We start from the raw sequence: 16,723 nt of genomic DNA on the forward strand, positions 1-16,723 counted from the left end.
CTGTTTTGTAGGAGGTTGTAAATATCCACTTCAAACACACGTATTTTAGAGGACAGATTTTTCGATTTTGTTCTGCATCTTACATTCCGACGATGGAAGCAACAAATGTGGTCATAATTGGAGACCATGTGACTGATCCTGAGTCCTGAAACTCAAAATCAGTGCGATGAAAGAGACATGATCACTGCTTGAATGGTAACATTACTTCAACCCGTATTCAGAAACAACCAACTGTAATAACAAAACTAATAATCTTCAATCAATCTATTTCTCTCTCAAAACTCATAAACAACTGCAGTAGAGGTTGTGGAACTTAAAAAAAAACAAGCTTCATTCTATTATTCTCTCCAAGTGTCCAAATTACAAAAAAGGGGGAGGGGGGAAGTAATAGGTACAGACATTCGCTGCTTTGCACCTAATCATTTGCAGTTGCCAATTGCAGCGACAGCAATTCTTCTTCAGGGATGGTCCGAATGTGACAATCAGATCGAGGGTAAGAAGCACAGAGCAGTGTGTACCCGCGTTCAACGACATCGTCACTGAGCATGCCTTCGCTCTGATCAACCTCGCCGCTCACCAGTCGAGCCGGACACGTCATGCACACACCAAGCTTACAGTCATGTGGGACGTTCAAGCCGGAGTCCAGTGCCTTGGCGAGGATAGTTTCATCTGGGTCTACATCGATGGTTGTAGCGCGACTGTCGTGCTCGATTGTCACCTTGTAAGACCGAATTACGGTAGACAAGGAGTGGCTGACTGGTTCGAGACGGTGTGGCTTGAAGCTGAAGGCAGAGCGGTTGGTGGGTCGGTACTTGTGTGCCAGTGCTGGAGAAATGCAGAGATGAAGCGTCGCCATGTTTTTTGAGCAGGGAGGAGGGTTAGTAAGCGGAGGTTTTCTCTCTCTCTCTAGGTGGCCAGGGGGATATGCGGTCCGGAGAAGATAAGGTTTTTTTAGCTGTATTAGAGTTGAGGGCGTAAACTAAAAAAATGATCGATTCATGCTTTTGTTTCTGCTACTGCCCATTACTGCCTTACATGCTACAGCTGTTGTAGAGAGTTGAGACTTCGAGACTAAAGAAGTAGTAGTCAGTTTGGAATCAGAATTCAGAGCTGCTCTTCTTTTGTACTGGATGGATAAAGCCTCAATGGTCTGGATTTTAAGCGCCTAAAATTTGGATAAAATTATTTCAATCTGACGGTTTTTGTACTGGGCCCTTAAATCTGGTGATCGAGGAGTTTTATCTTTGATGATAGATTTCAGTTCGATGGTTTTCTGGGTTCGGCCAAGGTTTTCTACACAAGGTTTTTGGAAAGGGTTAATGACGAAAATATTTAAAATTACCGTATGGTTTACAAAAATTACTTAGTTATGTACCTTACCCCACATTACACATATACTCGTGGTTGGGGAAACGTTTAGTAGGGGTGTTCAACAAAACCGAAAAGTCGAAATTAATGAAATCGAATCGAAAAATCTGGTTCAATTGGTTTCATTTCTATTTTTGGTTCACATTTTTCTAAAAATCAATGGTATCGATTAGGTTAACTGAACCATGAGCACCCTTAGGCGTTTAGGGTCATTTTACATGCCTTTTACCCCTTCTCTCTACCTCTTTCCCCCTTATCTTCTCTTCCCATTTTCTTTTTATTTTGTCTTCTCCAGATTATGTGCTCTATGAAATTTTAGACACTAGTTCTTGAGAAGTAAGGACAAAGCTCAATCGTCGCCTCAATCGTCGCCTGCAGTTTATTGTATGGTTTTTAAAACTGGACCACACCAGATGGTCAGATCAGAAAAACCAGGAATCTGTCAGGTGACTAGTTTCGTTTTATCCTACAATTATTGTTTTTCCAAAATCTGTTGAGTAAACTGTAGATTCAGGCGGTCAAATTGTTCAAACCGTTCAACGGTTTGTCTGTTTTTTTTTTTTAGTTTTTTGTTAGAACAGGCCATCCATTTGATTTAAACAGTCAGACCGTTTGGCCCAGAAAGTAGACCCCTGATTCGTTGTCCGATTCGATTTTACAAACCTTGGCTTATTGTTTGCATATTATTGACGTTTGCAATTGGTGGTTGATAGTTCATTTGAGGATGGAAAGCTTACTGCCATTCAATCTCGTTTCCAAGGACTAAGTTTCTAAAATTAGGCCACATCGTGTAGGAAGTGTCTATCGATACTATTAGTAATAAATGGAGGATAAAAATGTAAAATTCAAAAGAGAATAATTTAGTTGTAAGATATCAAATGAAATTTGGGAGATAATAATTTAATTGTAGAATAGAGTAATAGGAAACAAGGTTAGAGAAGTTAAAAGAAAATGAGAAATTTGAATTTATTGGTGAAGTTGTGTCTAAGACACTGTCATTAAGCAAAATTTCGCCTTCTCTAGATTCAAGTGTGATGCATATAGGTATATAGGCGTCCTACTCTAGGATCCAATAGCCTTGGTGGCTAGCATAACTATGCACTTGAAAATATTAGGTCACACGAACTGCAGCAATCTCTCAATGGGAAAATGTCAAAACTACTAGCAAGGATCGGATCGGGGTATATTTAAATTTGATCCGTTAAGTAAATGGATTGAATTTTCCAATTTGATCCAATTTGTTAGGATCAAGGGAAGTATATGAATCTGGATCTCACCTGACATAATTGCAGTCCTAGAACATATCTTATGGTAGGGATGCAAATAGATTGATTGGATTCAAATAAGGGTATATTCGAATCTGATCCAACACTGTTCATGTCAGTCCAATCCGAAGATCCGATCAGATTAGATAGGATTCGATTTGAATTCGAATCCTATCAGTAAGTTGGATCTGATCCAATCCGACTTGTTTTCTTTAAAAATTAATAAATTATTAACAGAAAAATAAAATATATCAATTTAAATAAACTAAAAATATAAATATTTTTAATTATTTTTATCATATATATACATGTTTTTTTAATAATATAACAAATTTATAAAAATATATTTATAAATAAATAAATAACATATATATATATATATATATATGTTATTTATGTATTATATATAATACCGGATCGGATAGGGGATCCGAATCTGATCCAAATTCAACCAAATAGAATTGGATCTCAGATCGAATCATGATTTGATCCATTTGCACCCCTATCTTATGGAGTCCCATTCTGATTCCCATATGAACCAAATAGGTGGAAGGGAAAAAGCGATTTCGATCCTGATTTTGAATGGAAACCTAATAGACTCTAAGACTTTTTGGTAGGTAAGGAAGAGAAATTGTGTTATTTACTTTGATTGGGCAAAATTGCAGCAAAATTTATGACTAAGAATCGATTATTTATTGCATCTGTTTGGCATCATTGCCGTTGCTCCAGAAAACAGTGATATATCAGTGTCACGTCGGAAAAAACAGTGCTCCAGAAAATGCCTGTTTGTTTGAAACCGTTATTCCATAAAAAATGGTGCTCCAAGCCACACCTTGAAAATCGGGAAGGCGTGGTTTGGAGAAATGCTGAATTTGGCATTTCCTGGAGTTGCAGCTCATTGCTGCCAATAGGGACATGTGGTGGCAGTGACAGGGACATGACATGGCACCGGATAATATTTGCCAGTGCTGAAAACGTTTCTTGGAGCATTGGTACCAAACAGAAAACGTTGTTGTTGCTCCAGGAAACATCCTATCTAGTAGCAACGTTTCCAAACAAAAAATGACACCGTTTTATCAGAAAACAGTGCTTCTAACCCACACATCAGCAGCACCGCTATATCTGCAGCATCGATGCCAAGCATATACTTAAAAGACAATTAAGTTAAAGAAAAAAGATTTTGATTAGTCTGAAACGTAATAATTGGGAATGGGCTTTGGGAGTTAAAGCCCAAGGCCCCAGGCCCATTTGGGAGGGCTGAAGTGTTGGTTCAACTGCTTTTATTGAATTGCTTTGTCTTCTGCAATGAGCTTATTTGGAGTTCAAATCAGCCCCCACCAGATTGCCCCCCACAATGTCCCATAACACATCCCCGCTGTGTATTGTGAACATCTCCCAATGATGATATTATCACTTCTGGTATCATCATCAAGATGTTCCCAATACACGGCTTGAATGTGCTGTGGGACGTTGTGAGGGGCTGATTTGCTCTCGCTTATTTGATGAATGCTAGCTTTCTGAGTGTCTTTTGGAAAAAAAAGAAGAAGCAATGGGTAAGCTCTTTTTCTTGGGTGCAAGAGTTTTTCACTAAACATTACTTCATGATGTTCATGTGGAATCCACCTTATAAGCCAAAAGCCATCATAGGAAAGCTGCCTAAGCAAACATGTTTTATCGGCTTCAGTTAGTGCAAGACCGGTTCGAACAGCCTTGCATTGGGAATATCTCCGTACTTGTGTGTTTTATTTCAGGGGGAGATATTCTCAATGCAAGGTTATAAAATCTGTTCGAACGGGCCTTGCATTGACTGAATCCGGTTTCCTTAAAAGATGTCTTTGACTTCAAATTGCTATGTTTTTAAAATTAATTCTTATCAAATGCTTAAAATAGTTTTTGGTTTCCATAATCCAATGTTCAATTTCTTACAGAGAGATAAAATAGGGGTGATCATGGGCTGGGCCGGACCGTGCTATATGCTGCACTATGGTTGCACCAAATATGGATCAGCTCCTATCCTATCCTATATGTTCCGATGCTAGTCATTGAATCCTCTGTGAATATCTAAAATTCACATGACTAGTGATGAAAATAATACAAATGAAGCAAATTTGGTGAAGGTTTTTGTTGCAGTCCAAATTCGGGGAACAGATAAAAGAGGAGGAAGGGGGATAAAATTGAGGTGAGTGAACGGATCAAGTTGCTTCTAAAGGCCTGTAAGACAGAAGAGAGTCTTGAGGTATGTCCCCGGAGTGAGCTCTCCGATGCTTAAATTAGTAGGTAGGCAATGGGTTAAGGGAAGGTGGTTGGCGAGGAAAGCAAGAGAGTAAGAAGGCAAGAGAGGCTATATATTGCACATACTTTTTTTCAGGGATGTCGTATCTATATATAGGAGTAGTTTTGTACTCATCGAGGAGTCTTAGTCTTGCTTGGAGACGACTATCAAGCTTGAGGTTCTTGATGGCTTATCCTTATTTGGGCACACCATGTAAGACCGAGTGAGGCCGATTGGATTGGCTTGGATCATCAACAAGTTTTTCAGCCCGATTTAGAATACGTGGCAACTCAGAATTGGACCAGGCATATGAACCCCGTCAAATTTTGTCAGTCCAAACTTAACCAAATTTCTATTCAAACTCGTTAATTCGTTATACATTTTACCCTAAGGTTATGTTTGGTTTGAAGAAAAATGTAGGGAAAGGTAAGAAAACCTTTACAACCCTTATATTTATTTCTTTGTCTTTCCCTTCCTTTCCCTACTTTTTCCTTCAAACCAGACATAAATTAACCAAAAGGCTTGAACACCGTGGAGGCTTTGGGTGTTGGTGGAGAGGACTAATGGGAATGTTGAAATAATTGATGTTTCTCTTTTCCTTTCTCTTCATCCCTATTCAGTTTTTATCATAATTTCTATGTTTAAAGCATAGATAGCACATGAATTTTGTGGTCTAACAACATTTTACTCCCATGAATATGAGTCATATTACTCCATAATTCATCCTCATGTGAATCAACCTTTTTTTTCTAGGCTAAATTAATAACTAAAGAAATGTGTTAATATCATATAATAACTAAGTATGCTTTGTGGTTTAAATCTTGTTTTATGTTTCCCTGCTGCTTCATTATTATTGATCACTTACACAGACTTCATATATATAATTAAAAACCCAAAAATCATATATAGATGTCCAACCCATAAAATCATATAGCAAAAATCTTTCTTTTTTTTTTCTCTATATCCTGCTTATATAAATTTTATTTTCTGTTGTATTCTGTTTCTCTATTTTGTTATTGAAAGTTTCTAATTTGGTGGGAGGGGTGAACAAAATCTTAAGCCTTAGATATTTTATTTTATTTTAATTAAAAATTTAACTTATTCAACATATTTTTCCTTTGGTATTTATGATAGGATAACATTTTACTTTCTCATAGTTTTTTTTTTCTGTGTTTTCCTAAAAACTTCTCTGGTATATGCATTTCTAAAATTTGAAATTTGATCAAAGTTATGATGATGAATTAAGTAAGCAGATTGACCTGTAGTAAGAGAAACAAATATTTTCAACACATGGTTAAACCATCTGGTAAAAGTTAACCCGTGCTAGATAATAATCAGTCAATCATCCAAGCCTTGTCCAAACCAGATGGGCCGGGGTTGGTTTCATGAATCCTGCTTCACCATTCCTTTAATTTAGTGCCTTTTCCATTGTTAGAATGAGATATGAATATATTTTTTTAAAATTTTCTGTCTTTTTCATAATTTTGTTTATATTTTTATTTTTTCTCTATTTAGTTTATGACATCATAGGTTTATCCATTTTATCTATATATTGAACCGTTTGAATTGACATTCTAATTCTTCAACACTAAGAAAAAGGTAGAATTGGCTTGCTGCCCAAAGCTTTGTCATACCTAGGGATGCAAACAGATTGGATTGGATTCGAATTTGGTCCAATATTGTTCATGTTGGATCCAATTTGATCCAAAGATCCGATCGGATCTGATAAGACTCGATTTGAATTCGAATCCTATAGGTAAGTCAGACCTTCGGATCTGATCCAATCCGACTTGTTAATAAATTATTAAAAGAAAAATAAAATATACTAATTTAAATAAAGTAAAAACAAAAATACAAGTATTTTTAATTATTTTCATTACATATATACATGTTTTTTATAAAAAATAAATAATATAACAAATTTATAAAAATATTATATAAAAATATATTTAGAAATAAATAAATAGCATATGTATATGTACTATATATATATATTTATATTTATAAATATATAATATATATCAGATCGGATCTTTTCAAATAGGATTAGGGGGTGATCCCAATCCGATCCGATTTTTTATCAGATCCTAATAACCGATTTGATCCAACGATTTGAACAAGGATGATCCGAATTCGACCAAATAAAATTAGAGCTCGGATCAAATTGAATCATAATCTGATCCATTTGCACAACCCAGTAGTACATTTGAGCCCAAAGCTTTTGATTGGTACTCAGAGCTTATGATTTGTTTTGTAAGTAATATTTCTTTAAAACTCTTTAACAATTGTGAATATACAATAAAAATATGACTAGTTTTATAATATGCATATGCCTTTATTGTTCATCCTTTAAACAGAACTAGGGTTTTAAACATAGTAGTAACCAAATATTGGGTGTAGGCATACTGCATATGGGCTTTTAAACAGAAGTAGGGCCCTTGTAACTTGTCAAGAATTCCCATTTTTATAAATCAATACACACCACTAGAAGGGTCATGCATGATTTTAGAAGATTATAATTATGGAATTTTACTATAAATAATTGGAAAATTTTCAAATATCCATGAAACAAGTGCGATAGAAATAAGTACGTTGAGATGGATAAGTGAAAAAGTTAAAAAGGATAGATAAAAATTGAAACCATATAAAGGAACTTATGAATAAATCCAGTGGGTAATAAAATGAGAGAAAATAGAAAAAAATGATTTGGTCACATGCATAGATGACAATCGCAACACCCATAAGAATAAGGTTGTATTTAGTACCATTGCCACTTCTACTTGTAATGTTTGAGGTTGGTCAATATAAATTTTTGAGAAATAATCTTATCACATCACATCAAATAGTTACTTCCGCTCAAAAAATATAGGCATTGCTTTGGGCGGTAGGCATTTATAATAGAAACACCAAATTTGATATTTTGAAGAAACAACAATTGTACCAAATATTTTATTGATAATTCAAATATTTTGTGATAGAAAAAAAAAATATTCTCCTAAGATATTTATTGACGAATCTAAAACCTTACAAGTAGAAGTGGTAATGATACCAAATGCAACCTAAGTTATTCATTGCAAGTTGAAGGGGCTGGAAGAGCCGGAGCGTAGACCAGAAAGGGAATGGATTAAAATGGTAAAAAATGATTTAAGTGTTCATAATATAACAATGGACATAACATTAGACAGAATGGAATGGTAAAACAAGATTCATGTAATTGACCCCATATAGTTGGATTAAGACTTGAATAATGAAAATTTTCACAAAACCTCACCAATTTTGATTTCATTTAAAGTGAAGAAAATCAAAATCACTATTGTAGAAAATTTTAAAATTCCTTGAACTTTGATGCATTCAAATTAAAATTTTCAACATGTTAGTATTAGTGGATATATCATGTAGGGAAATTTATTTTAAAGTTTTCAAAGAGTTTTGAATAAGGATAGTGACGAAATAGAAAATCAAGTTAGGTGGCCTGGAAATAAATATAATTAAACATAGTATATTGTATATTCTAAATATACAGGAAGAATAATGCACTGAACTTACCAATATCCAAAGTTTAAAAAACTGTTTTCTTCTGTGGGCAGGAAATGTCGAAATCTCATCCAATTATAATGCCTATTATCCCTTATGCTCCCCCAGTCCCTCTGAGCCAATGGAAATATTTTTTTTTTATGAAATTAGGCTACTGATGAACTACAACTTTCAATTATGTCACTGTTATGCTTGAAAACGTCAAGGCCAAATTTAGAATTGTGCATAGGGTTGGAACAAATACCAGTTTTGAATTGTACACTGTTCAGTCCGAATGGACGGATTGGATAGACCAATAAGACATTTTGGATTGGACCAATTCAGTCCAAAATATTTATTATATTGGATTGGACCTGGTCCATCCGTAACAAATTTATATTGGATTGGGTTGGATTAAGCCAATATTTAGTCCATTGATATAAGATAAGAGTATATGTGTCAATGGACCAGGTTTGGGTTGAAACCAATCTAAATCAAAATGAACTTGAACAGATTGGACAGTTCAAATATTGAATTGAACTGGTTCAAATTGGTCCAAAACATTCATTGGATTGGATTGGACCTGGTCTTATAATGGACTCACATTGGGTTAGACCAAATCCAGTCCAATTGACACCCCTATCTCTAGACGCTATAAATTATGAAACCAGGTCTATTACCAATAAGCCTTCTAACAATTCTCCCAACAAAACACTACAGAATTCTTCATAGATGATAAGAAAGATGTTCCCGATGTGCGATTGTAATGGCTTGTTGTGAGTACCGATTTTGCTTGCTTTTTTGTGTTCCTCAGGTATGGATGGATGGCCCATCAGACTTTATTGATGAGCTAATGATTGTTGAAGAGGCGTTGGTATAATCTGAATTAATCTTAATTTCGTGAAGAATCTGAAAACATGTGGATTCTAAAGGGATAAATTTCAGTGAAAATCCTTAATGGGGACAGTCATTTTGAAATCGCTTATGACATAATTGAAAATTTTAGGATATGTTTGGTTGTTGAAAAATGGTTTAAAAAGCCTCAAATGAAAGAAAAAAAAATCGAAAAGTTATTTTCTCATTTTGTAAAGCCCGTTAAGGCCCATCTGAAGCTATTTAATTGGATTGAATTACAAAATCTGTGGGTTTACTCCCACTGTTTCCACATCTGTTGAGAACATTCTTGGGAATGCTACGTTACCATGAAAGTGGGGTAAAATAATAATTACCTGTATTTTTTTTATCGAAAAAATAGATATGGGCGTGAATGGACTAACGTGTCCAACCCAAAATTATCTCAACTCATGCAGCGAAGAAATAATAATAATCTCTCTCTCTCTTAAGCAATTCAAATAGGTTGATATATATGAACTGCCAACCTCCAACCGATTGACTCCTCACTCTCCAAGAGAAATTAATTGGCGCTGAACTGTTTTAAATGGCAACTGTGAGAAAAGAAAGAGCAATTTGGTAAAGAGTTCTTGCACAAAGTCATTCTCAAGTCTCAACAGCTTGATTCACTTATTGCAGTTAGGGTTTGGTGTTGGGTGGGATGGTAGATACAGGTTACATCAGGAATAAAAGAAACTGGTAATGGTTGTGTTTATCACCAAGAGTGAAGACTTCTTATTAATTCAATACTTCAATTATTAGGTTTAATCATCTTCTCCACGAGATGTCTCCTTTTTCACCCATAAACAAACTAAACACGAACTTGTTTGGTAAAGGCTCTTTGCTACAGCAAAATTCTGCAAAGAAATCTCACTCTAGATAGTCCAAAAAAATAAGGTTGCCTATGGATATGTTCCAGGATTTTTTATTCTAAAGTTTTAAAATCACAAAGCCTTAAGTACTGTTTGAACTTTTACTTTTTTGCTTTTAAAAATACGAAACTGTTTGTTTATTGTTTGCTGTGAAATGAATTTGGCAAAACAGACTTTCAAAGCATGTTTTTCAAAATGAAAATAATTAATGAGAACTATTATGTTAAGTGTCATGTGGCATTTATATGCTATATATAGACATTAATAAGAACTATTTTATTAAGTGTCATGTGGCATTTATATGCTATATATAGACATTAATAAGAACTATTATATTCAAGTGCCATGTGGCATTTATATATGCATCACATATAAGGGATTTAATTTCACACGGGTGGTTTATGTTCATATTTTAGAAAGTATAAAATATTTCAGAGGCCCAAAAGCACAAAATCCATTTTTTTACACTTGATGCTTTTGGTTTTTATATACTTTTGCATTGTGTTTTTAAAAAGTATAAAACAGCTCAAAACAAATGGGAAAGTTTATCAAAATGACAAATTTAGTGCGCATGTGGCATGCTTTAATGTAGTGGATTCTAACTTTACAAGGTGCGCTCTACCTAAACTAGCCTAAAAGCAATGTTAGTGAAAGCCAATGTTTTAAAAACCAACTGGAGGTAGAACTGTTTTTGCCTCTGGGTCATGGGTCATTGGTTCAATCGTTTGGGTCAAATGGGTCAGACTGTGCTACATCAGCATTTTATAAATTTAAGTATGTGTATAGTTACACACACACACACACACACATATATATATATATATATATATATATATAATGTATGTATATATGTATATGTTTATATGTGTGTGTGTGTAAACATATATTTTATCAATAAATAATGTATAATTATAATCTACATGTAATATATGCATTATTTTATGTTTAACTTAGATTTTTAATTCGGTTTTTAAATTTTTATTTATAAAAAGAATATTAAAAATTACAATTTGAGGCCAATAAAGGGTTCTTTTTGCGAAGATAGCGGGGCAAGGTGCCTATGGCACTTTGGTATGCATAGACCTCGAAAAGTTATCCAAAATAAAAAAAAAGAAAAAAGAAAATAGAAGATCACTTCAATCAAACATTAGAGCATAAAGTTACCTTTGGAAATTTGCATACATGTTTAATGTACAACCCTTGACCCGGTCATTGGGTCGAACAAGTCAATGGTTCGGCCAACTGGGTTGAGGTGATTTTTGACCTTGCCAATGGTTTTTGACAAAATAGCGAGCTTTACTAAAATTGAATATGTAATCATGGCTGGGAGATGATTTGAATGGTTCAACTAGCAAGATCAATGGTGGGTTGAAAACACCAGTGAAAACCTTGAAAAACCCAAAAATAGCTCTCTTATAGTTGAAGGCACCCCACAACCCATCCCAATCGTGTATTGGGAGCATCTCCCCATGGCAACTACGAAAAATGTCGCCAATGCATGCTAAGATGTGCATGTGAGGTGCTACTTTGAACTCCTTAAGCTCAGTTTGGAAAACTGTACAAATACAAATATGTACATGCAAATACATACAAAATATAAGGTTTTACACTCTACATATTTGTATTTATACTCCTTCCAAACTGAGTCTTACAGCCAAAAATAATGTCTTTTTACCCAAACTTCTTTTAGGCTATGTTTGGTTTGAAGAAAAAAGTAGGGAAATGAAGAGAAATGTAGGAAAACCTTTACAAATCTTGTATAAGTTTTCTTACCTTTCCCTTCCTTTCCTTACCTTTTCCTTCAAACCAAACATAGCCTTAATGATTTCTCCAAAGCAATAATAATATCTCGATCAGAGCTTCAACCCAAATATGTCTTTAGGCCCTTTGCCTATGCATTGATTGTGTTTACATATTTGAGCCGCTTCACAGAAACTACCTAAGATTTACCAAGCATGGCTTCATGGCGTTTTAGGTTTCTCACCTCATATAATGCCACAAGCCGCTGCATGAAAGCCTACTCAAATAGGCATAAGTATTGGGCTTTGTGCTTTGGGTCGTGAAAAGGTTTCAGGCTTTCAGTTTTAGATCCGATACTTTTGAAAAGCAACGTTTACCATACTCTCAAATTACCTATTGGCTCATTTTTTTTTTTCACAACAAAAAGTAGGGGTTTGCAAAAAAACCGAAAAATTAATCAAAACCGAACTGAAAAATCGATTAACTGAATCGGTCGATTTGGTGTTTTTAAAAAATTGAAGGTACCAGTTCGGTTTCAATTAACCAATATAGAAAATTGACGGTTAATTGAACCAACCGGTATATATATTTTTATATATTATATATATTTATGTATATATTATATATTATAAATTAATAAATATGAATTATATAAATATATATATATATATTTATAATATATGATATTATTTATTATTTAAAATCTAATATTTATATATATATATATATATTTTATAATATATATTATAAAAATTAAAAAAACCAAAAAATCAATAAACCAAACGGGCCAACTGGTTAATCGATTGACTTCAATTCAGTTTTGATTACTGATTTTTCAAAAACCAGTAATACCGGTTCGATTACAAAAAAAAACCCAACCGAACCGTGAGCACCCTAACAAAAAAATAAAATCTCAAAAATAAAATCTCGTCCTGCTATCCAAACGCAGCCCAAGTTGATTGAACGTTTCACCAGACAGACACACACACAAATAGCTGTCAGAATTACCACTTGTAAAGGAAATGCCCCGGTAGGCGGTCACAGTCAATATACTTTGTGAGCCTTGTCGTGTTCTCCGTTCCTGGATTCGAAAGTATTGGTTTGAGACATTTAAGGCCATGTTTGCATCAATCTCGATCCTTCCTTTCTTACCGATTTTTAAAAAATTGGTGATTTAAAATCAGTGTTTTTTAAAAAATCGGTAAATTTTGTTATTTGGTTTCATATCTATGCCATATAAACGGAGTTTTTAAAAATCAGTTTTGAGTCTGTTTGGCGCTGATTCTCAAGGACTAATTACTATTTCATTAGAATTATTATTCAATACCATATTAGATGTCATGTCATCCTCAAAAAATTGGAACCAGCTAAAAATCAGGAAATCACCAAAAAAATGATACCTAAGAAGAGCTGATTTAGAGAATCAAATTTTGAGCGATTTCCTGAAAACAACCAAAATCGCCAACCAAATAGAAATTTTGGCACTCATTCCTCTAATTGTTTATTGATTTCCTGAAAACCACCAAAACACTAAATCATCATCGATGCCAAACATCACTTAAATATTTATTAATTGGGCTTTTGAATCTCTCAAAGAGTGCAAATACAAAGTAAAATAAATTATATACATTATGTTTCTAAATTTTATATTACACTGTACAAATATGTATCGATTCTCTTCCCAAAATGAGTTAAAGATGGAGTGAAGATCTCATTAATTTCCTCCCTGCTTTTAGAATGAATCACATGCACTATGGAGCAGTAACACACAGATTCATAAGCCCATTGTTTCAAATAATTAAAACAATGAGCTTACGATCGTTCAATAACCACGCATGCACTTACGTCACTAAATAGTTCAACAATCGAAAATGTGTTTACGATCGTACTCACATACTTTGGAGCTGAGGCTCAGTTTGGTAGGAGTATAAATTCAAATGTATACTGTGCAAATCATGGTTTTCAAAATTCAATCCGACTAGATGGTGGGATCAGAAAAACTGGAAATTGGTTAAGTGATTGGTTCTGTTTTTTTTTTTATTAAACTGGATTTTTGTCAAAAAACGCTGATTTGGTCAACAAACCACCGACCCAAGCATTCGAATTATTCGAATCGTTCAACAGTTTTGACTTTTCTTTTAAAATTTTTTAATTTTTTATTAGAACAAACTAACCATTCCGTTCGAATGATCGGACCATTCAACCTGAGAACTGAACCCCTACCCGGTTCATTCTCCAAGTCAATTTTAAAAACCTTACTATATACAAAATAATATAAAATATAAAATTTTATACTCTACAAATTATATTTATATTCCTTCCAAACTGAATCTGATGGACAAAATATACACCAAATCATATATATCTCTAAGTATTATTTAAATTGATGAATCACGTTCGTTCCTACACCAAGCCATATATCTCTAACATTGACTTAGACCATTTGATTTTTTTTATAAGAGCTTGCATTTGTTGACAAGGAAGAATTGTACTTGCAAATAAAAAATAAACTGTTGGTATTTAAGTCAACATTATAATGAAGGGAATTAATTATTGTTTTAGCTGTTTCTGTACTTGCACGACAATATGAAATTAGGAGTTTCTTTTTATTTTATGGGTTGGGGGACATAAAAAAAGGGTGCACGAGTTCCGCTAAACTTAGCGTGGAGAGTTTAAAGGTTTGATAGCACAACTTTATATTTGGGCTCTGTTTATTTTTTGGGTAAATTATTTATTTGGGATAAATGTATTTATCCGGGTAAGTATTTGCATTTATCTATATTCTTTTATTTTTTATGTAAATAAATCAATGACCATTTTAATCATAAAAATCTTTTATTAAAAGGGATATTTTTTGTTCTATTTGAGTGTTGACAACTTTCTCCCAGTTGGAAAAGTTTATTCATTCACGTAGGAAAAACTTTTCCCGATCCCCACATAAATCTGATAAAAGAACATGAATTTCTTGGTCAATGAGAATCAAAATCCCATTGACCAACTTTCCCCCTCTCAAAATCTGAAAAAAGAATGCCCCATTAGAGGAACACTGAATGACCATTCAAACTACTGGATTACCAACAAATTAGAAAGGAGCTTAAGGGCTTAGTTTGAACAATACAAGGAAGCATTCTTTTTCATGAGATTAGAAATAGAGAGGTTTCTTTGCAACTAATTATGGCATTTCTATTGAAATATTTATTTGGCTTTTACACAAGAATCACATACAGCATTCATGCATGCATACATATCCCTCAACCCAATGTATATTTTATACATGGCAATTTATGCCATGTCTCCTCTCCTACACTTCTCCTCTGCTCTCGCTTAAAAAGAGGAAAGAGGGCAAGCGAAGGGTCTTCTCACTACAAAACTCATTTAAACCCTCCTAGATCTTAATTTTCTCTAATAAAAATATAAAATCCATAATTATTCTCACTAAATTAGATGGATTGATTCAGGTTAGAAGGCCAAGCCAAAATCAATCTTAGATATAAACCCTGGCCTACACCCAAACTGATTTCAAAATCCAAATTTACCAAGAATTCAAGAGATATGTCCAAATGCTTCCGAACAGGTATATGAACAGGGATCTACACTTGAATCCTATTTGGATAGGGACATATTTGAATTCTTTCTGATAAGAATCCAAGAGACTTATGTTTGATTTAATATTTGACAGATATAAATTTGAATCCCATTCATTTAATAAGTTGAGTTTGGGTAAGAAGAGAAGTGTGCTTTTAAAGCCTAAAAGCATAAAGTCCTAATTTTAAGCTTTATGCTTCTTTGTTTATTTTTGTTTCGCACAACCGAAAGCTGAAACTGAGCTTATATCGGTTCAATTTGGTTTTATTCTATAGTGTCAGCTTGATCCTTGCTGGAGAAGGAAACTGCCGATCTCCTTGCTGGAGGATAATTCGGATAGACAGGTTGATGAGGTCAGTCCATCGTTTGAGCACTTCGATGCTTAAGTCAACGATAAGAAAGATCACAGTAGAGAATTTGAGAGCAAAAAATGAGTAATTTGCATAGATTGTGTGTAGCTTCTGGCAGAATAGTGAGGTCGTTGTCCGAGCGTGTCTCTATCACGTTGGCAGGCAGGAACGACCAACCTTATCAGTCTGCTATCTTTGGAGCGTGTCTCTATCACGTTGGCGATGATCCATTCCAGGTCAGGACGTAGATCGGAGGATTGGTGTGCCATTCCGGGTCAGGACTTTCCGTCACATACGTCGGAGGATTGGTACCCTGAAAGTTCTACTCAATACTCGGGTCAGGGAGATCATGCCAACCTTCGAGGTCTTTGGCTTGTCTCCCAAGGTGGTGTGAGCGCCACCCTGCCACAGAGCGACCTTCCGATCTTTGCTAAGGTCGAGAGGTGTAGGCTAGGTAGATTGGCCTAAGTTATCTCTGCTCCAACCAACCTGTCTCCACATGGCACTGAAGTGTTATCTAATGGTTCGGACATGCCATGTGGTGCTTTGTGGTTGGCGGGCAGGTCAAATCACCCCTCATCACCTATGATAAGGATTATAATCTGGACTCGACCTCAAGTCTAGCTTGAAATTTGAGTCTGGGCCCAAGTATATAGGTTGGGGCCAGGTGGGGCTTTTGAGTAGTAGGGGTGCTCACGGTTCGGTTAACTGAACCGTTGGGTAAATTTTTAGATCAAACCGGTATGTTCGGTTTTTATATTTAACCAGATCGATGCAATTAATTAACCGGTTGATCGGTTTTTCAGTTTTTTATGCCTTTAAAATATAAAAAAGAAAAATACAGTCAAATAAAGGAGAGAGAGAGAG

The 16,723-nt window shown here is 34.6% G+C and overlaps 1 protein-coding gene across 1 annotated transcript; it reads right to left on the reverse strand.

The window, feature by feature from the left end:
- Positions 1-234: 234 nt before the first annotated feature.
- Positions 235-1,127, reverse strand: FDC1 (2Fe-2S ferredoxin-like superfamily protein). The gene has a single exon (XM_088986184.1). The coding sequence runs from the start codon at positions 854-856 to the stop codon at positions 416-418; it is 441 nt and encodes a 146-aa protein (XP_088842310.1). The 5' UTR covers positions 857-1,127; the 3' UTR covers positions 235-415.
- Positions 1,128-16,723: the final 15,596 nt, after the last annotated feature.

Source organism: Nelumbo lutea, chromosome 4 (genome assembly GCF_056320005.1).
Source record: "Nelumbo lutea isolate HS-2025 chromosome 4, American lotus-T2T, whole genome shotgun sequence".
NCBI classification, from domain to species: domain Eukaryota; kingdom Viridiplantae; phylum Streptophyta; class Magnoliopsida; order Proteales; family Nelumbonaceae; genus Nelumbo; species Nelumbo lutea.